This window comes from Brachyistius frenatus, unplaced genomic scaffold (assembly GCF_029030835.1).
Source record: "Brachyistius frenatus isolate BFR_SWC_R1_liver_20210118 unplaced genomic scaffold, ASM2903083v1 Contig_331, whole genome shotgun sequence".
NCBI lineage: Eukaryota > Metazoa > Chordata > Actinopteri > Embiotocidae > Brachyistius > Brachyistius frenatus.
In genome coordinates this window covers 216,793-242,846 of record NW_027210930.1, presented here as the reverse complement: position 1 = coordinate 242,846, position 26,054 = coordinate 216,793, and the positions used below count along the sequence as shown (strand labels likewise).

General features: G+C 38.1%; 4 protein-coding genes across 5 annotated transcripts in view; 3 read left to right on the top strand and 1 right to left on the bottom strand.

The window, feature by feature from the left end:
* Positions 1 to 26,054, bottom strand: part of LOC138635816 (exostosin-1-like) — a 180,051-nt gene that overhangs the window by 66,215 nt on the left and 87,782 nt on the right. The window lies entirely within an intron of this gene.
* LOC138635820 (pteroicidin-alpha-like) lies at positions 13,363 to 14,304 on the top strand. The gene is made up of 4 exons (XM_069723490.1): positions 13,363 to 13,467; positions 13,591 to 13,679; positions 13,888 to 13,906; positions 14,049 to 14,304. Exons 2-4 carry the CDS (start codon positions 13,592 to 13,594, stop codon positions 14,128 to 14,130), a joined length of 189 nt encoding a protein of 62 aa, XP_069579591.1. The 5' UTR covers positions 13,363 to 13,467; position 13,591; the 3' UTR covers positions 14,131 to 14,304.
* Positions 15,022 to 16,924, top strand: LOC138635825 (moronecidin-like). Its single transcript, XM_069723496.1, has 4 exons — positions 15,022 to 15,107; positions 15,650 to 15,750; positions 16,380 to 16,398; positions 16,514 to 16,924. Exons 2-4 carry the CDS (start codon positions 15,651 to 15,653, stop codon positions 16,659 to 16,661), a joined length of 267 nt encoding a protein of 88 aa, XP_069579597.1. The 5' UTR covers positions 15,022 to 15,107; position 15,650; the 3' UTR covers positions 16,662 to 16,924.
* On the top strand, positions 17,747 to 19,664 carry LOC138635819 (moronecidin-like). 2 transcript variants are annotated; one of them, XM_069723488.1, is made up of 4 exons: positions 17,747 to 17,852; positions 18,389 to 18,489; positions 19,115 to 19,145; positions 19,245 to 19,664. In XM_069723488.1, the coding sequence occupies exons 2-4, from the start codon at positions 18,390 to 18,392 to the stop codon at positions 19,387 to 19,389; spliced, it is 276 nt and encodes a 91-aa protein (XP_069579589.1). In that variant the 5' UTR covers positions 17,747 to 17,852; position 18,389; the 3' UTR covers positions 19,390 to 19,664. The 2 variants fall into 2 exon arrangements, with proteins under 2 accessions (XP_069579589.1, XP_069579590.1); XM_069723489.1 differs by lacking the exon at positions 17,747 to 17,852 and adding an exon at positions 18,143 to 18,244.

Here is a 26,054-nt window from a genome sequence, read left to right as displayed (position 1 = left end):
TTACAAGGCCGAGAATTTTTGAAATATTTGTCTCTGCGTCCAAACCAGGACGTTTCTTTGCCCTGAATTGAAGTGATTGTTCTGAAATTCGGTGCTGAGGATGTTCAGGATATTATCAACCGCAATGGATGGCTAGATCCTTGACGGTTACGCTTTATATGACGTGGAAAAAGCTACAATCATAAGCGCAGCGCTGCCAGAACACACTGGTACGATGTTCCGCCAACTTTTGATTTTTCTCCAAGTGATAAACGACACCCGTCGCTGCAGTAACGGCAGGCTTCTTCTGTGCACAACCGTCTAGCTGGCATCCGGTGAAAGCATCGGAGGCATTTACGGGTCGGATTGGTAAACTGTGGCATGCGGCGATAGATCCTTTGCGAAGCATTAAAGGAACATCAGTGAATTGTAACATCTGGCAACACCTTTCCATGAAAGGGATTTAAGGAACATCGGTAAAATGGTAGCATCCAGCAACAACTTGCACAGCGTTTACGGGATATCTGTTCATTAAAGCTGCAGAAAACAAACAGGGTTAAACTCTCCCCCTCTAAAGTGCATGGAAACGAAAGATTTGTACAGATACCGAGCTCTAATGTATCGTAAACTACTGAAACAAAACAAAACCAGACCAGCGTGGTTTTCTGACAACTAAAATTCTAGGGGACATATAATAAACTTCACTAAAGGCGGTAAATTTGAGTTGCACTCAAATCCGCTTCCACTACGCAGCCAGGTGGCTTCGCTGCGTGTTTAGCTTTAGGCCAAGAAGAGTATGAGCCTCAAACTATGCTGTCTGCATACTAAAGCCTGTAAAAACAGTGTTGAGTAAAACAGAAACACAACATCAACTTGCCTCGGGCAGTTTTACGCCATAAGCAGACTTTGATATGCCTTTGTATATTAATATATTTGCGTGTGTGTTTGTGTGTGCGTGCTTTGCTGGCAGACTCTCAAGTCTTTGATATGTCTGCCATTTTTTACCAGGGAAGAACTTTAATAACCCTAAAATGTTCACTGCGGCTTGAATACGCCTTTTTTTTTGGTTTGTTTATTGCTGCAATTTGTCTCCAATGATGCTACCTGCTAAAAGGTGCAGTTATGGAGTGATGGATTGAACTTCATGCGCTCGTTCACAACGAGTCTCACTGAGATGTTTGCGTGATGTCAGTTTAGTCGGACAATTGAGTTTTATGGCTGCAAGGCAAACTGCACACTGAGGCTTTTCAGGCTGTGACTGTACAAACACAAAACTTTTTCGCAGGAGATTTTAAACTTTCTGGTGGAATTGTTAAAAGTAAGACCTTCCCCCCTCAATCAAATGATGCTCATCATGTGTTGATAAATGATAACTCTGACTATCCACCACCGGCGCAGGTCCTGAATTAATTTCTTTCAAGCATTGTTTGAAAGATTAGGTTATACCGTATCTGAACCCCAGAAACAGCAAAACAGTGGATATATTTAAACATAAAGTAAATATGGCCGTTATTTAATCAATTTAATCATTCCATTTATTATAATTACTTTTTAAAGTTTTGTTCCCTTTTTTTTTAAATTATTGCATTCTATCTGTTTTAGTGATTTTAATATTCCATTTTTTATCATTGCAATATCTCCATTTGTATGTATTTTCTGTGTATTTGTGTTTGCAATATCTACACAGAGTGTCTTTGGTGTCCCCGTTTATTGCTATATTTGTATTCATGCCTCAGTTCATCTCTGTCAGTCCTGATGTTTATGGATGCTCGGGTAGTATTTCTATTTTTGCGAGGACCGATTTGAATCTTGCGCCTTTAAAATAATTTCCTTGCAACCTCACTCCTCCAGAGGTGTGACTGAGGGTTCAGACCCGGTTGTTAGTTTTAATGTCATATTTAGATTTAGTTGAACTTAAACGTTCGATTTTAAAGCTTATATTAAGTAGATTTACGTCACTGTGGGTCCTTAGAAGTAGGGAAATACTAAACTGTCTGAGGTGTGTGTGTGTGTGTGTGTGTGTGTGTGTGTGTGTGTGTGTGTGTGTGTGTGTGTGTGTGTGTGTGTGTGTGTGTGTGTGTGTGTGTGTGTGTGTGTGTGTGCGTGCGTTTTTTTTTTCCGTCCATTTGGCCCGACACCAGTGGTTCACTCAGCTGGTCTGAAGTGAAACAAGAAGACAAGTGGAGCGTGCTGGTGGCAACACTCAGCTGTCACTCTCAATATCCCCGTCACACAGACACACTCACACTGAGTAGCGCTCTCGGATTTCTCACATACAATGCTCTGCCTAATTAGGGCTGTAATGTGAACAAAGGCAGCGGTCCTATCTGCCACAGCAGACCTCTGAGCTCTCAAGGTCAGACAAGAAACCTCTTAGTGAAGTCATGTGGGGTCTTTCGTTAGTCTCTCACGCACACACACACACACACACACACACACACACACACACACACACACACACACACACACACACACACACACACACACACACACACACACACACACAAGGTTAAATAGCAAAAAAAAAAAAAAAACCACACAATCATGCACCGTAATGTGAACAGTCCCCCAAAAAAGAAAGACACTGACAGGCACCTGAAGTCGACCCCCGAATGCCGTCGCCCATTCACACTCAGTCGACCGCTGCTTCTGCAACCCGGTGTCACGGCAAAACGTGAAATTAGACACGCCGGTCCGCTGCAGCAAAATGTGAAATAGCCACGCTTCGGCCTCTCTAGGCGTGACAGTTTCACGTTTTCCTGCAGTGCATGAAAATAAAAACCTACTGCATGCATACAGCCATGTGATTTACAGGAAAATGAAACTTTTATGAAAAACACGTGGTTGGCGTTGGGGAGAAAAAAAGAACACGGTTGGTTACGGAGCAGTGGTAGCATAAAGGTCACTGGTTCTGGTTCTCCAGAGACACCAATTAAAACAAGAGTTATACAAGGTTTATATAAGTGTCACAGCTTCAGTGGTGGAAGAAGTATAAGTAGCAAAACTACAATCCAAAGAGTACTCTATTATAAGTAAAGTACTGCAAGTAAAAGTATTAATATTATTGTCAAGAAATTGTAATTAAAGTATAAAAGTCAAAGGATTCACTACGGAGCCAAACTGCTTTCTGCCATTGTTACTTTCTCATGTTTTATACTGTTGTGATAATGTCACATTAGATAAGTGTAAGAATATATTAGAAGTAACATTTGCGATACATTTGAATGGTGTCACTGGCTGCTGCAGTAGAGCTCATTTCATTCATTTTTGCACTGCTGGGTGGTTTAATTTACTGTACAACAATACACTGTATATTAAATTCTCATTTTTAGGTTTTTAAAATCATCATCTGCAGAGTAACTGGTACATTATTTTGTTTTTAGTGGAGTACTGCCTCAGATTTAGTAAATACACTTACTTACGCTCCACTGCTGCTCGGCTCTGTGACAATGATTCTCCAGGAAATTCATGGTCGGTGAGTTCAGTAACTTCAGTAAGTTAATATTGTGTTTTATAAAAGTGCTTCTGTTTCTGCGGATGCCATAAAAATGATTCTCGGTGCAATCGGCTGCTTTGTTTACTCGATGAAAGATGTTTCCACTCGCACTTCTGCGGAGTGGAAAACTGTACGAGTTGCTAATAAACCAGTGGGATGGGCTTGGTTAACTTTTTGGCTCACACACTTCTACACGCGCGCGCGCGCACACACACACACACACACACACACATATAGATGGCGAAATAGAAACACACACACTCACACACACACACACACACACACACACACACACACACACACACACACACACACACACACACACACACACACACACACACACACACACACACACATAGCGTTGTCCTCCTGCCAGTAATGAAGCAGATAATAAGCTACTTCACGCTCTGCTGTAGCAAAACCAAAATCAAAACACTGTTGATTTAAGAATCAAAATGCGTACACTCATGGGTTTTTCATCTTCCATGCTCTGTGGCAATGATGAGATAGAGCTTCATTGTGTGTGTGTGCGGGTGTGTTTGCTGTATATAAAAAGCCCGAGGAGCAGACCGTGCATTTGCTAGGCGGCGTTGAGAATCCATTCCTCCTGCCTCCCACCTCATTTCAGCTCTCTGTATTTCCAAGAAATGATTCTCTGACTTTGACACTCGATGTTGTCACCGACAGAAGAGACTTTCTTCGAATCTTCTGATGATGTGAGAGAAACAACAAAGATGTAAACAAACCGTGCAAACGCTATGATGTTGGAAAGAGACCAAAAAAACAACAACAAAAAAACTTGCGCAAATGAAGTCGAAATGAGAAGTGAGGCTGCAGATTTACGAGTCAACTAAAAATATGTTTAGTTTCAAACTGTTTCCAAAAGCCGTCTTGGTGTTTTTACAGTGTTTAAATCTAGTACTGTGCTCCGAAATCAAAGATAAGAAGACTTTCCAAGCATGGTGGTTGTACATGAAAGCTGTTATCTCTGATAGATTTGCCTTCAATATATCCATTCAACTCAATAACAAGACAAAGTCCCTGATATTTTAAACTTTCACTGTCATAAACCACTTTTCTTAAAGTGTTCTATTTGACTCACATTTTTGTGTTTTATTTACATTTAACAATATTACATATTCTCCTCTTGGGGGAGCCTATACGCTTTACAAACAGCACTTCTAACAGACGTATGGCTGACTTTGTAACTGATGCATTTTATTTACTGTCAAATCATGTCTGGTCAAGTTAAGCTTCTCACTACAACAGTCTAATTTAATCTCGCTGGTCAGAAGAGAGAATTGACTTTCATTTTTATCCATGACGTGGTGAGAATAATACAAAACAAGACATAATAGTTCAACGAAACCACAAACTACATTCTCTGTAAAGATTATGAAGTTGAACAACAACAAAAATCAATCAACAAAAGACTATTTTAAACTTTCTTTGTTTGACCAAGGTGTCCCTAATAAAAAGGCAACTGACAATAATAATACTTCCTCTTGTGTAAAAGGGTTTCAACTAGTGGCCCAGAAAACTGTCTGTTTTGTTTTTCTCCCATGTCTGACATGGCTTTTGATTCGTTCTGTCTCCAATACGTATGTCAACTATTAAAAAAAATAAAATAAAAAAAAAATAAAATAAAAAAAATAAATAATCCCTCTTGTGTTTGTGTCTGCTTTTCTCTCAGTGACAACAATGAGGGTGCTGTTGGGGGAAAAAGAAACAAAACAAAAACCAAAACACAAGCTTTAGGGTGACCCCATTTGAAATAGAAAAAAAAATTAAAATAAAATCCAGGCTTACTCACTTTGTCCCATGTTGCAGTCGTCGACAATTCAAGAAGAAAGACGCCTGAAAGGAACACACTTTCACCTGAAGCATCAAGAAATGTCTTATATGTGTCGGATGTGAGTACCTCTTGATGTTAGCAGCCCATCAGGCGTGTACGACTACAGACACATCTATTATGGATACGCGTCTGCTGGCTTCTGTTTATTCCCGAGACGGTTTTTATCGCACTCTCCCCAGAGTTTCCCGAATGTCAATTTATCTGAAGAGCATCCTCCTGTTTCTATTTCTACCCACTTATATTGTTTTCTATGAATGCTTCAATGTCCTGCGTTTCTTTTTGAAATGTTTCCATGACACAGCTGTATTGGATCACTGCGGTGCGACGTATTAAAGCCCGGTCCTATTCTCTTTTATTTTTTAATTCGTCCCAGTTCACCCGAATCGTAAACACACGTAGTTGTGTGTTTTCATCTGAGCGCATTACGCCAAAAACCTGGCTTCATTCTCATACGTACCGTTTCCTAAACGGTTTTCTTCTTTGTGTGCGCAACACAAATGTATCTTTTGTGCCGTGTTTGGAAAATCCTCCGACAAACACAATGGGACGTCCTCTCTGTTTGGCGTGGAACAAATTGAAGATGGCCTGCAGTCTACTGATCTATTGTAAACCGAGTGTACGAGCAAATAACAGCCACTGTAGCTGAGAAGACCTCGACGTAATAATAATAATAATAATAATAATAATAATAATAATAATAATAATAATAAAAACTCAACAATCATCAGAAACACAGGAGATAAAAGGGATCTGCAACATCGGAATAAACAGCAGGACGCAAATCAACAGGAACGGCTGTAAACTTTCACATCACACTGATACTGATACAAAAATAATAGAAAGAAACGCAATTAAAAATGTACAAATTCAGCCGGTGCTCCCCTAAAACACGGTCCTGTTGGTTTTCCGTGCAGCGAAGCAGCTTAATACGACCTATACCGACCTCTAGTGGCCACTGTAGTGATTATGATGGAAGCAAAGCAGGAAGTCAGGCGGTGCAGCTCAAAGATTTGCAAAATCTGCGTAGGGAGGAGGTCGGGGAGACCGCTGTACACAAACGAGGAGAGTCAACACGGACTTAGACCTCCACTAAGACGCGGAGTACGGAGGCAAGTATGTGAGCGATAACGTTCAAGACGCAAGCGGTTGCGAACGCGCGGTTCAAAAGCAAAATATGTCTCCGGCCTTATTTTACCGCGACGATGAAGGTGCGGTAGGTTCGCAGGCAGCAGGAATCAGGACTTAGAATAATATCCACAACAAGCTAACAGGTACACTGTCTGACTCTGGTACGTGAAACAACCCGACGAGGCTCGAAGTACTACCTGGAGAAACTTGTGATTTCCTGGAGGCAGTACGTAACCAAGGTATATTCGATTTGTATCAAACCGTCAAGCATATCATCAGAAACTACTTCATTTTGTCCCGGCACTCAGCACAGCCGCTGGATACAAGCACCTGATACAATTTTTCAAATCTGTCAAGAGGTTGTCTCCAATAAAAAAAAAAAAAAACATTGAAACGCTGTCACGAGGAAGAAAAACATCACCAGTTCTACGAAACTGTTGACATCACGGAAGAAAAAAAAACGTCAAAAGCTTACCGGCATTTGGCACTTGACGGTCAATTAAGACCTCGCGGCTACTTTCTTTCTAGTCTTTCTTCAGAAACAACTGCAAGATACTCCGCAGAAGGGCATAGAAGTCGTTCCTGCCGAGCGCGTGTCCTTAAATCAGTTCCGCTGCGTGCAGCGCAAAAAAAAAAAAAAAAATCCTTTTTCTAAAAATGTGATGTGGCGATTTTCCTCGACACTCGTGTCACTATTCGGCTCCGGCGTGTTGTCGGAACGGCCTCTCAAGCCGGGCTGCATTAACGCAGGTGTGCGTGCGTTGTGCGCCACTCGTCTGTCTCCAGCGAGGGTTTAAAGAGGGATCGAATTAGAGGAAGGATAGCTTTCAAGTAGGGATTAGGCTAAAGCTGGGTCTCTCAGGGTCATTATTCAATAGCCGGCGAGTGGCATCAGGATCCCCCGAAAAAAAAAAAAACCCAGCCGAGAGCAGGCGGAGAGTGACTACTCCATCTGCGATGAAAGGAGGAGAGGTGTGCTTCTGTGAGTGCGTGCATCGATATTGGGATAGTTGGCGATAATAACAGCAGTAACTTTGAAAAACGTTCTTTCGGCGGCAGAGAAAAGGACGGGGGGGGGGGGAGCAGCGTCTCCACTCAGGCAGTACATAACGTCTCTGTGTGTAGCTGTTTGCCTTCAAGCTTAGACTCCTTTTTTTTCTAGACGGCAGAGCTCCAATCCACCGAGCTGACCTCCAAGAAGTGATGACGACAAAAGATGAAAGACAGAATTCACGAGAGGAAACGTCCGTTTGTAAATCCCCACTCCAAAAACAACAACAACAACCAAAAAAAAAACCGTACAGAAAAACTGTACATGAGTTTCAAAGCAATTTTGCACACATATTGAGCGTACATATGGACAATGGAGAAGTGGGCAATGCTGTTAAAACAGTTAGCGACTTTTCATGGATTCTTCTTCTTTTTTTCTTTTTTTTACCATTAAATCCTGGAATCTTCCAGCTCAAAGTCAAGCTCAAACAAGCTTAACTTTAAAACCAAACGATAACGTTGATTTTAGGTGGAGAATCCATCATAAAGACTATAATAGGATGGTTTGATGATGTAATGACTAGCATACCCACATTAGGCCCAATTTTAATATTAATACTATTAAAAAAAAAAAAAAAAAAATTGGAAAAAGAATACTGCTTATATGTATATATACTTGGCTTAATATCATTCTTGATATTGTTTATTGCTTAATTTGTTTTTAATTGTGTAATCTGATTTGTTCTATCTGCTGTTTCTGCAGGACTTTGCTCAACTTGTGTATAAATGTGCTATGAATAAACTGACTTGGACTTAATCACCGATCCAGTTTAACACCTGATAACATGCGACCCTTGTAATATTAGCAGGCTGAGAAAGGTTTTAATAGTTTTATAAATGTTATTAGGCGCATACATTTTGTGCCGTGACACCCTGACAGTAACACCAGTTAATACCTGAGCCACTGTAAGCTTTCTCTTCTCTAATTTCATTAAGTTGTAACAGCTCATGATGCCCAAAAATCCTGTTGGACACGCTCGGGGCTGCTACAGAAGCGAAGGGCTGTGAGCTGCTGGTGTTTGTCATTAGCAAGTTTTAAAGCCAGCGTAGAAAATTAACATTGAACTGTTGAGTCTGGAGAAGATGGCAGGGAGTAGCCAGTTCAGGATGTACGTTTAGGATTTATTGACTAAGACATGACAGCACATGGAAACGTTTCTTCTATATATTAGATGTCATTTTATCACATTACACTGCCGAGTCACCTTCACTGGCTGACAAAACACACTCTTGTGAAAGAGTAGTGTGGCACTGCTGAGAAAAAAAAAACAAGCAAAATAATATGTCTGAGGTTAGTGGCGGACATAAATACACAGTTTTAGCTATTTGAATTTAACTTGAGTATTCTGTTTTAGTGAAATTTTCTACTTTTCTTGAGACTAGTATTGTATTTTTTTTTTTTTTTACTTTGCTACATATGTCACATAAGCTACTTGTACAATTTCAGATTTTTGCATACAAAAGATATGAAGAGCTTATGAAATATGAAGCTTTGTTATAAATTACACAACCCAATAGTTAATTCAAGTAAACAACTAGTAGATTCATAGGAAATTAATTGGGCATTTTGACCACTGTTTAAGTCCATTTTCCTGCAAACATGGCGCATATTTCATAATAGAAACCTCTCAAATATTATGATTTGCTACTTTTCTTTGTATTCATTTAAATATTTCTGTGTTTATTAACAGTTGGAACTATTATAATTTTTGGTTGGACAAAACAAGTATTTCGAAGGTGTCCCTTCAGGTAGTTGTCATGGCGGGTTTTCAATATTTTCACATGAAAAATAAACCCTATTAATGCATAATAAAAAAAATAATCACAAGTTGCGTGGTTAGAAATTACTTTGACGAAATACACCTACAATATCCTGATTTTATATGAATTCATAAATAATATTAATTTCATCACATGCAACTGTAGTTTCAGAGTCCGCTTTTCTGCATTGAGTAAATTTACTTTTAATACACAATGTATATTTTCCTGATTATACAAACTTCGAAGCAACATTTTCAATGCAGGACTTTTACTCTTAACGGAGTATTTTTACAGTGTGGTATTAGTCCTTTACCTGAAGTAATGGATTTGAATAAGTCTTAAAGGCTGTCAGATTAAATGAAAGGTTGATGTTTTGAAGGTGCTTTAAAAAATACTGGTTGATATTGCTTCTTTTCTGTTTAGCCTTGTTTGGGCAAACGATTGCACAATAGCTGTTTACCAGTAAAGCTGCGGTTTCGACGTGTCGATGCTGAGTAATGCATTTAGTGAAGTTGTGACTTCTGAGAACAGGTAGATAAAGTGAACACTTTGATCGGTTTTGTCACTCCGAAGGCTACATGGCATGTGCTTACACCAACAAATAGCCAACTTTTTAAGAATATGTGTATTTATGTATTTTTACGCATGTAAATTGTCGTGTATCTGCAAATTACTTTGCAAAGTTTTTTTTTTTTTAAATTTGCTCTATTAAAAACACCACTCATGGCTTTTATTTTTCATAATAGTAGAGAGCATTTAAGAGTGACTTGTTCAAGTATCCTCAGCACCAAAAAGATTGTGTAGCAGTAAGGGAAACAAGGTCTATGCTTAAAATTTAAAAAAAAAACAACTACATCTCAAAGTCAAACTACATTTATCCATAGTAGACAATTCTTGGTGTTCTAGAAAAGAGGTGGACTGAAGTGTTAAAGTAGGACAGAGAAAAAGAAAATAGAGGAGGACATGAAGATGGTTGACTGGGTCTGTTTTAGCTGATGCTGTAAATTAGCGTCTTGTGAGATTTTTGTGCTACAGCAGGACGACTGAGCCAGCAGAGAGGGGGCTCACACCAGGATCAAATACAAATCCTCAGCTCGTGACTCCTTACTGTCTGTTGGTTTGTCAGGATCTTCCAGAGACCCGGGATTCTTTGTATTCAGCACCACGTTAAAACCTCAGACTCCTCACTATCTCTGCAGTCATAAGAGCGGAACCAGCTTAGAGAGCTGCAACTGGTAAAAAAAATAAATCCACAGGGGTTCAAGTTGGATGGCTACACTTCTACACACCCACAATTTGATCCTGATGTGGTCACGTAGACACTTTTTTACTTGGAAATGTTTCCATTAACTAAATCAATATGCTGTATTCGGTTTGGGCCATTTATAGTTCAGACACTGCAAATGTGGTCAGCAGAGAGGTTTCATCTTACACACATCGCTCTCCTGTCTCTGGCTCTTCAATTAGAGTATAGTAATTGGTGAAACTGTCAGGTTTCCATTATGATGGTTTAAAACCAAAATCATATGAAGATGGAAATGACATGATAAAAGTGCAACACAGGAGAAGATAATAAAAATCCCTCTACTGGATGTATTTTTGCTAAGTTATCATCTTTAATCCTCAAACGTACAGAGGACATGCACTTGGGGCTTGACACGCATATGTTCGTGATGCTACTAATACCTGGCGTCGCTGCACTGTCCACGCTTGTTCTCGTGCTGCCCATCATTTATTTTCCCCACTATTCAGCCGTGTAGGCCGTTCTTTTCCAACTCAGTGTCACGGCAAAGCGTGAAATACACATTCCAGCAAAACGTGACGTCGCCACGCTCCGGCCTGTCTGGGTGTGACAGTTTCACGTTTTGTAAGCGTGAAACTTGCACGCATGTTTCTTAGCGCAAACTTTTAACTCGTGATCAAACATATATGTTGTTATACACATTTTTAACATCTGCTGTTTTAAACACTTTAACAGTCTGATGAAAATGAACAGATGGTTTATGGGCAAAAATGGCTGAAAAAGAGACAAGCTCAAAGTGTAAAACATCCAACAGGAGATTGGATGACATCAAACATCTTTTTTTTTTTTTTTGGATTAACTGATAAGTAACCTGTTAAAATGTTATTTCTTAAAATATTGGTGAATTCTCTTTTGCCAAGTTTTCCAATGTCTTTAAAGATTTTTTTTTCTAAAATGAAAAACCTTTAAAAGATCAAATCCACAAAGAACTTAATAACCAACATTTCCTTATTTTTGTTGTCTGTCTTTAAAACTTGCTCATCGTTGGTTCCTCTTCGTGTTAAGAGAAGGGGGAACAGCACATGGGGAAGTGATAAGATAGTAATCAAGCTGTTAACACTGACACAGCAAGACCTCTGCATTGTCATTGCCCCATTCGGACCAAATGCACCACATAAACACACAGATGTGCACACCCTGCACCACCCAGACCCACAACAACAACAAACAAACACTTTAATTTCGTTCACGATAGAAGTCATGTTCTGTCTGGTGTGCGACCCACATCACACTAAAATAAATATGTCTTTTGTTTGTATTTATGCTATTCTTTTTCCATATTTCTAAGATACACTACTTGGACTTTATACTCGGCTGATGAAATTATTTATCATTTGGTTTATACATTCTAAATTAAGTAGATTATTCATTCAGCAGTTTTCTGATTCTTAAATGAAAAAAAAAGAAATTGCACATTTTCAATCACTGTTGAGACTTAAGTAGTTGCAACAAAAATGAACACAACCAAGACATTTGAACTATGGCTTGTCTGTGTCATTTTAAAGATAAATACGTACTAAATCCGAGGACTACTCCAAAGCTCCTGAATACAACAATGCACAGTAAATGTCGCAGCTGAAGTCTAATCATGATGGCAGAGTCATCATCACTCTGAAAAATGAACGGTACTTTTTTTGTTTTAAACTCAAATCGGGTGAGGGTTATCTATTTCTTCCGTATTATCAAATCCCGAACTACGAACATAGAGAGTAGTGTCTGTGCAATAACTGTGATTCAGGTCTGGCATTTGGAAAAACACCTAGTTATACATAATTTTGTGATTATGTAACTGAAGGATCACTTTAGGGCCCTGTTGTTTTCATTGTAAATGCCTCCTCTCCATCATGACTGTTGGTCCATCACAAAAAATAATTGGATGTAAATAACATGAGAAATGGAGAGAAGTGGGGAAAGCAGACAGAGAAAAATAATAATATGTAATATTAAACTTTTCTTACAACAGCTGGCACCAGCTTTATGTTATGCTGGTCTTTAAAACTGGGATGCAGTTGTAGAAGTAGCAGTGGCAGTGGTGTGTTGTTTTTTTTAGTATTAATTTATGATGTCTTGAGAACACCAGATTTAAGTTCCACATTGTATTTCTGTGTATTATGATCATTAGTAGAGGGACTCTCAGTTACAAGAATTTGCACCAATTTTTTTTTTTTTAGAAAAATGCTCGCATGACCTTTTCTCACGGCTGACATTAAGCTTCCTGTTTAACTTTGGTGTCAAGATCCTAAAACCATATTTCATTTTACACAAGCGTAAACATGAGCACTTGAACTGTCTAAAATAGCAGCCCTCCAAAAATGAAACACATTTTATATACATCTACATTTAAAATTCAGAGTTCAGTGTTAAGGTCATAGATTTACAGTAGCTTTAACAAAATGGGAAATAGATTATTGTTCTTAGAAATAAATGACGATAAAATGACAGTAAAAAGTGAAAAATGGAAACCAAAATTTCTGAAAACTGGCCAAAATGACATCTTCTCATTTATAGTCAAAGCAGTGGAGAAAAAAAAAAAAGAAATGAAAAAAAGAAAACAAATATTTGATGTGCAGTGACATGAATTGAAAAAAATGAGTACATCTTCAAAATTAAGAAGCTGTCAAATGACACCTGGCTTAATCAACTATTGTCTGATCATTAATTCATTTGAGCTAAACTGAAACTTTGATGACAAAGAAGTGGAGAGAGAATTGAGTGCTGTCTGAAAAACCCAATTGAGATGAGATCCGTAGCCCCACCCAAAAGCAATACACCTTTATGTTCACAGCCTCAAAAACCTCAGTCTTGCATATATAAAGAGGTGTATCAGTACACAGATATTTACAGAACCTGTGAATTTGCCAAAGCTCCACTTAAGACAAGCCTTTTTGCGGAAAGGTAAGGACTAAATATTTTAACCTCATTTACTTGTGAACAAGCCAAGGTGAGGTCAATGTACAATTAATATAGCTTTACATTAAAATGATGCATTTTATTATTGTGTTTTTTGTTTCTTTTCAGGATGAAGTGCATTGTAGTCTTCCTCGTGTTGTCCATGGTCGTCGCCATGGCTGAACCCGGAGAGTGCTTTTTGGGGCTGCTTTTCCACGGTACAGTTATGAAATCAAAGTTGTTTTTTATGTTGTTGTTTTTTTTTTTTTTTTGGGGGGGGGGGCATTCTGACACAACGTAGCTTTTTTTTTTTTTTTTTAAAAAAAAAGCACACTTTAGTGCTGACAGTAAATGTATGACAAATAGTATTGCTAAGTGTTGATTAAAGATGGTGATGGTAATTGCTTTCTTCTTTTGTGCATTTAGCTGGAAAGGCAATCCATCAGTAAGGACTATTTTTTTTACAACTGTAAACATCACAAAATCACAAAAAAATACTTTTTGCAGTAATGTGAGTATTATAAGTGTAATTGTTAGTTTTAATAACTGATCTTGTTTTGTCTTTTGTTCTGCTAAAAATCCACCAGGCTCATCACCGGTAAGGCCAAAATGGAGGACCAGCAACAACAGCTGGACAAACGTTCAGTTGATTACAATCCAGGGCACTAGAATCAAGGAGCCTCTATGAAGATATGTTTGAATGAGAAGAAAAAAATTGCTCTCCAATATAAGAAAGAAAAGCATCAATCAACTTAACACGCCATACCAGCGACTTTGCAAATAAATACATTTTGGTTCCTTCATCGTGGTAAAATGGTACTCGCTCAATAAATGTGTTTTAAAACCCATTAAAACCTCTTTCTCTTGTCTTTTTAAAACCATGATTGTGATGAAAATGTTTTTATTTTTAAAATAAAGTCAATGCTTGAACATAATATAACAGGAGCACAGCAAACTATTTGTTATAGCAATATCACGCTAAATTTGGCTAATCTCAGCTGGTAAAAGAAGATATGTAAGGTTATATCAGCAAAATCCCTAAAGGTACGTGCATTGTGCTCTAAGAAAGGGAGTGTTTTACTGTTTATGAGTGAGACTGTGTTGTTTCTTCTTTTAGAAGTCACAGAGTCTCACTTATTTGACTGGCTCTAAAGATGACAGGAAATGTCTTAGTCAGCACTGATGCTTAATGTGTTCAATTTGTATCCATACTGATACAAGGGTTAGGGTTACTGATACAATTTTATTTTTTTTTAACTTAGAAACACCCGTCATACACTTTAATATGAATTAAAATAATTTATCTTTAAATGCATTACAGAAATGAACTGTTTAAAAGTTAGACAAATTTGTGCCAGGTTTTTTTTTTTGGGTGGAAAATCCTCTAAAAGAACAACTTTAGAGTGAGTGAGCTGTGTGCAGAATGTATTCTGGTTTCTTGGAAAGATAAAATCATATTTTTTTTACAAAAGATAACAATGCAATGACTCACTCTTTTGCTCTCTATTGCAAAAGACTAAGCAAACAATGAGTAATCAAATTGCTCGATTGGTATAAAAGAGATGGATCTACCAAAGTGCAGGTTAAAACCACACTGTTCAATTAGCTCTTTGTGACAGCAGCCTTTGGACTGGATCAGCAGAAAGGTGAGAACTGACTAATTATTCATTTAATTATAGTACGATGTGGATACTTACAGTGTTTACAAAACTGTATTTGTGTAGTATTAAAAACAAACTTTTGGGAATATAAATATGAGCTGATTCCACATACTTTATACTAAACTTAAACACGTACTTTATTAAACTTAAAGACAAAGAACCAAAGAAATGAAGAAACACTATATGTTTGACTTCAGTTTCCTTGGTCTCATTTGTCATACAAAATACAAAGATATTTTCTGTTAAGCCCTCCTCTATTGCATGAGCAACAAGTAAACGTATTCGCCCACTGTTACATAAAGAGGTGTTGCTCTGTCAACACACAGACTTCTTATTCTTTATTCTTTAACAACCGCCTGTTGACTTCACTCTCATTCGAAAAGGTAAAAACTCAATATTTCATTACTATCAGACAACCACTGAGACCAAGCCTAAATACTGTAACACCAAAGAACGACTATTCACTTTTTATATAAAGAAATGTATCAGTTTAAATGAGGCCGCTGTGATGTGTTTGCTTTCTATAGAATGAAGTTCGTCACGCTCTTCCTCGTGTTTTCAATGGTCGTCCTCATGGCCGAACCCGGAGATGCTTTTTTTCACCACATTATCAGGGGAATTGTTGATGGTAACAAATTACAGAATACTTTGTTATTTTTATTTCTCAAAATGCATTTTGCAGTTGATCATTTACATTTGTGGCTTGTTAACAATGATTGGCAAAACATTGTTAAGGCATAAATGGAAATTATGAATTTTAAGTGCAGCATTTTTACCATAACATGTTTGTTTTTTTTTTTTTTTTTTTAAATTGGTCAATATAACCTCACAAAAACACTTGTATAATGTGTTCATATGAAGAAAGTATCAAAGGTTTGCAGCGAATGTTTGGTCAGATTCTTTGATCAGATCTGTTTTAAATCATATTTTTTTTGTCTCATAGAAAGGTAAATGAAAAGGTGTTTTTTTTTGTGTGTCACTTACAACAGCAGTGGCATTAGAAATACATTCTAATAAAATAATGAAAGGAATAATAATAGAAGTGCAATTTTAACAATAACTTGTGTTTGGTTTCAAGGCCTTATAATGCATTAAAATAATAAATAAATAATAATAAATCACTTATTGCGATGTGTTGCAATGAATAAAGTTAGAAGTGTTTTGCCTCCTATATATATATATTATGAGCAATTCAGACTAGTTATTTTTTCGCCTGTTTAATTTTTTCCTTTTACATTTTTTTTTTCTCCCATGCAGCCTGCAAGACGATCCATGGGTAAGGTCTTGTGCTTCTACCAAGACAGCAAGTATTACTATTGTTGGGTGTTTTTATGTTCTGGAGCTCAAGTTTGTCAATCCTCTCTTTGTCCACCAGGTTGATCAGGAGACAGACAGGAGCAGCAGGAGCAGGCATTGCAGCAGGAGCAGCAGGAGGAGCAGGAGCAGGAGCAGGAGGAGCAGCAGGAGCAGCAGGAGCAAAAGGAGCAGCAGGAGTCGGAGAGACACTTGTTTAACCGAGAGCGGGCTGCTTTTAACTAAACATCCACCTGAAGGCTCTTCAACGATGTTTCACATGCAAATGAATGCTTCCTGCTCTGCAGAATGAGACAAAAAAACGTCGACCCACTGAGGGTACAATGGCTTGAAAATACTTTTGAAGTGACTTAATTGGTTTCAGAAATTGTATTTGATATTGGAAGACATGTTGGTTACTTTTAAGAAATCTTCACTGCAATGCACCAAAACATGTGTCCCTTGTCTTATCTAAAAGGATAAATCTGAATAAATTAGCTGGGAAATCATGTGAATCGTGTACTACGGCCCTTAAATATAACAACCAGATCTTTCCCAAATCAAAAACAAACAAGCGGTCTTGTTTTTTCCTTTTGTGGATAGTAGTATAAGAGAACTGAAATGGGATTCGGTGTCTTTTGGACGTGTCAAAATGGTAGAAAGGTGAATAGCAAACAGCATGTCAAAATTTGTCGTGAAAAGTACATCCACATATTCAGCCGTATTTGTTTGTTTATAATAATTTTTAAACAAAAATCCCTGTTCAGTCAAATCTCAATACATATTTGTATCCAAACGTGTTGAATGGGATCATCCATTAAAGTAAAACTCGTCTTTGTCCAGTGTAGAAACCTGGATGACGGTCACATCGATATGAGATCAAAGTAACACAGACTCTACTAATTGTTTCAGCAAAGGCTGATACGGTGGATAGTTGTTTACGACAAAGTGAGCATGATATAAATATACTGTCTACATTTACATTACACAGTAAAGAGAAAAGTCTAAACGTAGCCCCCTTACCATCAAACTGAAATACATTTTTAAACTTAGGAACACCCGTCATACACTTTAACATGAATTAAAATCATTCATCTTTGAATGCATTACAGAAATGAACTATTTAAAAGTTAGACAAATTTGTGTCGGGTCTTTTTTTGTGCAGGGAATCCTCTAAAAGAACAACTTTAGAGTGAGTGAGCTGTGTGCAGAATGTATTGTGGTTTCTTGAAAAGATAAAATCATCATTTTTTTTTGCAAAAGATAACAATGCAATGACTCTCTGTTTTGCTCTCTATTGCAAAAAACGAAGCAAACAATGAGTAATCAAATTGCTCGATTGGTATAAAAGAGATGGATCTACCAAAGTGCAGGTTAAAACCACACTGTTCAATTAGCTCTTTGTGACAGCAGCCTTTGGACTGGATCAGCAGAAAGGTGAGAACTGACTAATTATTCATTTAATTATAGTACGATGTGGATACTTATAGTGTTTACAAAACTGTATTTGTGTAGTATTAAAAACAAACTTTTGGGAATATGAGCTGACTCCACATACTTTATACTAAACTTAAACACGTACTTTATTAAACTTAAAGACAAAGAACCAAAGAAATGAAGAAACACTATATGTTTGACTTCAGTTTCCTTGGTCTCATTTGTCATACAAAATACAAAGATATTTTCTGTTAAGCCCTCCTCTATTGCATGAGCAACAAGTAAACGTATTCGCCCACTGTTACATAAAGAGGTGTTGCTCTGTCAACACACAGACTTCTTATTCTTTATTCTTTAACAACCGCCTGTTGACTTCACTCTCATTCGAAAAGGTAAAAACTCAATATTTCATTACTGTCAGACAACCACTGAGACCAAGCCTAAATACTGTAACACCAAAGAACGACTATTCACTTTTTATATAAAGAAATGTATCAGTTTAAATGAGGCCGCTGTGATGTGTTTGCTTTCTATAGAATGAAGTTCGTCACGCTCTTCCTCGTGTTTTCGATGGTCGTCCTCATGGCCGAACCCGGAGATGCTTTTTTTCACCACATTTTCAGGGGAATTGTTGACGGTAACAAATTACAGAATATGTTTTTTTTTTTTTGCAAAATGCATTTTGTAGTTGAGAATTTACATTTGTGGTTTGTTAACAATGATTGGCAAAAAACTGTAAGGCTTTAATGGAAATTATGAAGTTTAAGTGCAGCATTTTTGCCATAGCATGTTTGCTGTGATTTTTTTTTTTTTTGTGAAATATCGGTCAATGTAACCTCACAAAAACACTTGTATAATGTGTTCATAAGAAGAAAGTATCAAAGGTTTGCAGCGAATGTTTGGTCAGATTCTTTGATCAGATCTGTTTTAAAACATAATTACATTTGTCTCATAGAAAGGTAAATGGAAAGGTATTTTTGTTTTTGTCACTTACAACAGCAGTGGCATTAGAAAGACATTCTAATATAACGAAAGGAATAATAATAGAAGTGCAATTTCAACAATAAGTTATGTTTGGTTTCAAGGCCTTATAATGCATTAAAGTAATAAATAAATAATAATAAATCACGTATTGCGATGTGTTGCAATGAATAAAGTTAGAAGTGTTTTGTCTCCTATATATATATATATAATGAGTAATTCAGACTAATTATTTTTTCGCCTGTTTAATTTTTTAATTTTACATTTGTTTTTCCATTCAGTCGGCAAGTCCATCGGCAGGACGGTCCACAGGTAAGGTCTTGTGATTCTACCAAGACAGCAAGTACTACTATTGTTGCGTGTTTTCATGTTCTGGAGCTCAAGTTTGTCAATCCTCTCTTTGTCCACCAGGATCGTCAATGGACAGGAGCAGAAGAAGCAAGCATTGGAGCAAGAGCAAGCATTGGAGCAAGCATTGCAGCAGGAGCAGGAGCAGCAGGAGCAGCAGGAGTTGGAGAGACGCTTGTTCAACCGAGAGCGGGCTGCTTTTAACTAAACTTCCACCTGAAGGCTCTTCAACGATGTTTCACATGCAAATGAATGCTTCCTGCTCTGCAAAATAAGACAAAAAAAAAAAAAAAAAAACGTCGACCCACTGAGGGTACAATGGCTTGAAAATACTTTTGAAGTGACTTAATTGGTTTCAGAAATTGTATTTGATATTGGAAGACATGTTGGTTGCTTTTAATAAATCTTCACTGCAACGCACCAAAACATGTGTCCCTTGTCTTATCTAAAAGGATAAATCTGAATAAATTAGCTGGGAAATCATGTGAATCGTGTACTACGGCCTTTAAACATAACAACCAGATCTTTCCCAAATCAAAAACAAACAAGCGGTCTTGTTTTTTCCTTTTGTGGATAGTAGTATAAGAGAACTGAAATGGGATTCGGTGTCTTTTGGACGTGTCAAAATGGTAGAAAGGTGAATAGCAAACAGCATGTCAAAATTTGTCGCGAAAAGTACATCCACATATTTAGCCGTATTTGTTTGTTTATAATCATTTTTAAACAAAAATCCCTGTTCAGTCAAATCTCAATACATATTTGTATCCAAACGTGTTGAATGGGATCATCCATTAAAGTAAAACTCGTCTTTGTCCAGTGTAGAAACCTGGGTGACGGTCACATAGATATCGGATCAAAGTAACACCTCGTGGTATTCACTTCATCTGCTAAAAGGGTAAATCAAGTATTTTTTTGCTACCTGCTGTTTGATAGTTTAAGCTAATTCGTACTTCATGAATCCCACTGGGAAAATTTGTCATCTGCACTTTCGGAGCATTTGGAAGCCACATAGTTCTGTGGCCGTCCGTGGACCAACTCGAGGTCAGAGGCCAGAGCGACGCCACCAATCAACACTCGTAACACAACTGAAACACGCACTTTTTTTTTTTTTTTTTAACTACACGGGGAATTTATTTATCACAACTGGAAATGTTCAGAAGAGACCGTTCAAAAAAACAACAACGTAGGTCTTTTGCGCTTCTGAGCCACAGTTACCTTTTGAAGTTAAGTGGTCGTACAAATAACAACGGAATGATGTCCCGAAGACGACGTCAGTAACGTCTCCATCGTTTAAACAGACTTTTTTTTTCCCTTGTTAAGGAGGACGTAGGTCGGATGGATGTCTCGACACAACAGCGGACTCGTGTGCCGTTCACTTCTACGCCCCGACCACGTTTACGGTCGCTATGACGACGGGGTTGCATAACTTTACGGGAGCAAGGAAGCAACTTTAACGCACAACACAGTTCAAGTCATCATTTCAACCAAAAACAATGATCTTTTTGTCCCTAAAAGGAAAAAGGGGAGCTGAAATCAACTAATGGTGTGCAGAAAATAAGGAAAATACTAAAGTGACAAAGTAAAGTTCTGAAGTTTTTCTGAAAGCAAAACAGGCACCATAAGACAACGAGTGCAGCCGCAGCACCAGCGGTGTCAAGTCAAAAATAACAAAGGTCCCAGATAGAGTGTAACAACATAAATGAGACAAGAATGATGAGGCCGAAAGGGACTCTGCAGAAATAGCAGTTACTTAAATAGAAAACAACATATGCACAGTGTGGTTCACAGCTAAATGAAGCAAAAACCCACACAGAGTGAAGAGGAACATGCAATGTTGCAAGTGTGTGAAAAGCTTTGCTGAGACCTTCCTCGTTCACACCGACCACACGAGTGTTCTTGTTCATGACAACCTCTTCCTATAAATTCTCAGTACCGGAGACACGAGGAAGCATGACTACTACACTTATTTTGAAAAAAGTCCATGAGTCTACGATGATCAATATCTGGAACGTGCAGGACACACAAGTTAGAATTTCTTAAAACATAGTCAACAACAAAAAACAAAAAACTATTATAATCCAAGTTTGATTGAAATCTTTTGTAAAGTTATTTTAGTCAAAGGTCATGGTAATTTACAATAACGGAAAATTTAGTGGATTTATTTAATGACATACATTACTGGCATTAATCTTCTTTTCACAGCTGGTGAAACATGATAGAAAATGTACTTGCAACTATTTTGATAATCAAGTAATAATTTTTTATATCTTTCCATTTGGCAAAAGTGGATTTGATGCTTTCAATTATTTCTTATTTAATATCTTTGGGTTTTGGACTATTGGTTGGAAAAGAAAAACCCAAAAGACAAGATACCAAAATAACCACCTTGGCCTGTGGCACACTATAACAGATAGCTTTCAGAATTTGGATAATATTTAATAAGCAGTTGATCAATAATTGTCATATATATATATCAATAATTCAAATAGTTGTTAACAATGCTTGTTAGGTAGTGCATGACATAATGTTTAATGCCTTGGAGAGGAAGCAGAAAATTACTTTTGAGACAATTACAGTTTGGCAAAATGTATTTTTAAAGATTGTACAGGAAGAATAATTGCAAACTTCTATTACTTTTAAAACTGTGAAACCGTTTTCCCTTTGAACAAGCTGATTCAATTCAATTCAATTCAATTCAACTAAATTGTATAGTGCCAAATCACAACACAGGTTATTTCAAGGCACTTTTAACAAAGTAAAGTACTTCCAACATTAGCTTTGCAACATTACACAGAGGAGCTCAACAATTCAACAATTCCTACATAAGTTAGGAGGAAAAAACTCCCTCTGAGAAAACCTCCGACCGAACCGGGCGATGGTTCACATTTATGAGCTGCTGGTGACATCGACTTTTACAAAGCATGAGCATGAAAACCTTCACTTTGTTTGGGTGAAAACAAGCTTCTTATAAAGTGTCTTGCTGCAGTTTTTATTTGATAAAATTGACACATATTTGTGAGCTTTTCACTGGCGACACCAAGCACACTTAAGAGCCACCAAAATAAATTCTCTATGTACCTTTTTCTGGCACAAAAGTAAATGAACAGTAAGCTGGATGTCTCCTTCTCGCTCTCAGGTGTTGCGTGCTAAAATGATCGTCAACATCAATGTGTGTGTTGCTGATAAATCTTCTTCCACAATCACTGTGACTTGACATCTGATATGATGACCAGCTGCCCACTTCCTTTATATCGAAAGCACACATGGAGTGCACTCACAGCTTCTTAGCAGTCAAGCTGGCTACACAGATGTTGCTATTGTTTAACATGATGGTCATATGTTGTAATTCGTGTGTTAGCGGTTGTGCATTAGAGCAGCATTGGAGCATTTCTGTCAATAATGACTAAATGAATAAATGTTATCATGTGAAAACTAAAGTGAGGCATTAAGAATGTACAAACGTTTCCACTGTATGTTCCTGTTTTATGTCAAATCATTTTTTTGATCTTTTTTGGAATTACAAAAGCTAAAAGCGATTTTTTTTTTCTTTCTGACGTACAGTAACAGTTTCAGTCGCGTTCAGCTGCATTTAGAAATATTGAGTTTAATCATCTCATTCACTGAAATCACTTATTTTTGGTTGTAGATTGAATTTCAGCACATATTATTAGTATTAGAAGACCGACATGCTTCTTTTTAAAAATGCGGATGTTGATTGTTTTTCTTACAGGTTTTATAAAATACCTTAGTCACACCGATTGCACAACATTTTGCAGAAGAAAAGAAAAAAAATAGTCCTTTCCTGGAAACACTGTACACTTTAATTAGGGCCCGAGCACTGAAGGTGCGAAAGCCCTATTGTTATTCATAAAATTATTATTCTTTTCATTCCTTATTTTTATCCGCAAAGAACTGCATTTTTGGCGGCTTTATCATATGCAAAAACTCATGAAAGTTGGTGCACACATCTCTCCCGGCGAAAAATTTCGTATTCTAGTGGAGTTGCGAGTGGGCGTGGCCAAATGGCTTGCGAGCGTCTCCTAAAGAGATGCCCCGGTGGCTACATTTACCTAGATGCACGAAATTCGGTGGACACGTGTATCACACCTAAATGTACAAAAAAGTTACATTGCACCATTATGTCAAGTCAACAAGAAGTCCACCATTTCGAATTTAGTTGCCATTTTTGGCGATTCGCACATGTTGTACTTTAATGAATTCCTCTTAGGGATTTTGTCAGACCAACTTGAAATTGAGTCAGTTCACTCTGAACATGTTTGGGATTAAAAATGATCAAAAGATTTTGTTTTCGTCAATGGGTGTGCCCGTGGCGTGGTGGCCATTTGGAGCGTCTCGCCATGAAACTACAAGTTGCTTTAAATCTTATGGTCTGACCTTCTCCAAACATTACAGGTATGATAACAGTCCCGCCGTGAAAATACCTGTATGGTAATATTCACTCATAGTCATAGTGCCCCCTGGTGGCAACTAGAAATTACACTTTTCATACTTTCACATGCTACGTCACGCTGCTTGATCACATGAGCCTAAAGTGGGGTCAGAATAGCCTTCAGACATTGATGATAATATATTGAGAAGTTCATGCGACTTTGTCAAAGGGCATCGCCGTGGCGATGCGGCAAAGTTTGATGTTTCGCCATGACACAGGAAGTTGATGTTTAAGGTCAAAGGAAATTTAAGGTTAAAGAAATCATTCACAGTCAGTATTCATTACAATCAAAATGGGTGACAACTGTTGAAAAATTAAAATTTAAAATTAGTGTCAACAGTGACTTGGAACTTTCCATTAGCTACAGAAAAGGTAAAGATTAAATCGAATATATAAAACATTTTCACGTTAAATTATCTCAAAACTTATGTTAAACATTTTGTTGAGTTTTGTTTCAATAATGTTTAAAACCAGAGGAATCTGTAATTTTAATCAAGGTAAAAGTCCTCTTCATTAGGTCGCTTTCCAATAATGATCTAAATCTACTTTATTTTCTCTACTTGCTACAACTTCCAGGGAAACACTTGAGGAGTAGCTACGAATTCAATTTGGCTAGCACGGACATCATCTCACTGCCACCAATCAATTATACTTTTTAAAATAACTGCTGTTATCATATCACTGTTTATTTTGTTAACTTGCTATTGCATGCTGACGGCCTTGATGTACAGCATAATTTGAAAACACCTGGAAAAAAATGTGTCGCCATTCCCGGCTGTGCAGAACTTTTTGGATTTGAGGCGTCTTCGACATCGTGTTAATTTATAGCAACGTATCTTTTTATTTTCTGCTTTTTTAGAATCTATATTGGACAATTTTTAAACAATTAATATAAGAGAACAAAATTTTAAATAGAAAGCAACCCAAATTTGGCTTTGTGGTTTGAAGTCAACACATATTTCGCATCAATGGCGATAAAATGCCAAGTTAAAGTGCATCAAAAAAGAAACCCCTAAACTGTACTGTAATAATTCGCACTTTGAAATTGAGGATGTTTCTTATCAGATGTAAATACAGTTGAGTAACTTGCTGCTATTGCCACAGCGGCTATCTGTCGGTGTGCTAGTGTGAGATTAGAAATTTAAATTAAAACAACAAAAAAGCAAAATACGATGACGAATACAATGTTACTCAATAGTATGTAACCATGCATCCACGAATTCATCCCTACTGTTATAAAAACACAAGCACTTCAGGCTTCAGGCTCAACGAAGCACATCTCAGCTCCTCACTTTGATCTCTTCGCTGGTTATTTAACTCTTCGGGCAGGTAAAGAGCAAACATCTTCTCCTTACTTTTAAATGCAAACTTTTTGAACCGTCTGATAGCCGTCGGCACTCTGACCTGCGGTCGAATGACGTAAGTAGGAGAGCTGACTTTTGCGGTGGCCGTTGTGCTACGTGTCGTTCTCAGGATGAAGTTTGCTATGGTGTTCCTCGTGCTGACGCTGGTCGTCTTCATGGCTGAACCCGGAGAGTGTTTCTTCGGACGTATAAAAGCCGCCTGGAAAGCATTTAGAGGTGACTTAAAAATGAACATACAGTTTAAAATCCACTGGCTACACACTGAAAAAAAGTTCCCTTTTTTTTTTTTAGGTTTGATTGCAGTTTATTGCAGTCATTTAACAATGGATGCATGTTTCTTTGTTTTCAAAATATGTCAAAATATGCCTATATTTTCATTTGTTTTATCAGGTAGTTGTCCGTATTTAAATGCTGTTAAAACATCTGTTTTATGTGCAGCAAACGAGACATATCTTCAAATTAACTTGACATCAGTTGACTTGCATTTTAGTAGTTTTAAAACTTGAGTTACTGAATTAATTATATAGTAAAAGGTGTAGTCTGTTCACTGAGTTTTGCTTTTAATGATTTACAAGGTTCTGTGTTTAAGTCCCCCCCCCCCCCCCCCCCCCCCCCCCCCCCCCCCCCCCCCCCCCCCCCCCCCCCCCCCCCCCCCCCCCCCCCCCCCCCCCCCCCCCCCCCCCCCCGGGGGGGGGGGGGGGGGGGGGGGGGGGGGGGGGGGGGGGGGGGGGGGGGGGGGGGGGGGGGGGGGGGGGGGGGGGGGGGGGGGGGGGGGGGGGGGGGGGGGGGGGGGGGGGGGGGGGGGGGGGGGGGGGGGGGGGGGGGGGGGGGGGGGGGGGGAAATAATATGACGGTATGGAAACAGATTCTGACGATTTCATAAAACTCTAAAATCTGTCTGTTTTGTTTAATTTCTTTCTCTATTTAGGCTACAAAAAGACCCCCCCTCAGGACCAGGGCGCAGGGTAAGGACGTCTGACTTGTCGCTGCTGTTGATATTAAACAAGGCTCACAGACAATGTGGATATCTGCACAGAGTGAGCATGCATGACCCTTGCA

What these genes read in the sequence shown, in the direction of transcription:
- LOC138635825 (XM_069723496.1), top strand. Translation starts at nt 15,651, where the DNA reads ATGAAGTTCGTCACGCTCTTCCTCGTGTTTTCAATGGTCGTCCTCATG.
- LOC138635820 (XM_069723490.1), top strand. Translation starts at nt 13,592, where the DNA reads ATGAAGTGCATTGTAGTCTTCCTCGTGTTGTCCATGGTCGTCGCCATG.
- LOC138635819 (XM_069723488.1), top strand. Translation starts at nt 18,390, where the DNA reads ATGAAGTTCGTCACGCTCTTCCTCGTGTTTTCGATGGTCGTCCTCATG. An exon ending in TTTCAGGGGAATTGTTGACG is followed by an intron (nt 18,490 to 19,114) that starts GTAACAAATTAC and finishes TTTTCCATTCAG; the next exon opens with TCGGCAAGTCCATCGGCAGG. An exon ending in ATCGGCAGGACGGTCCACAG is followed by an intron (nt 19,146 to 19,244) that starts GTAAGGTCTTGT and finishes TTTGTCCACCAG; the next exon opens with GATCGTCAATGGACAGGAGC.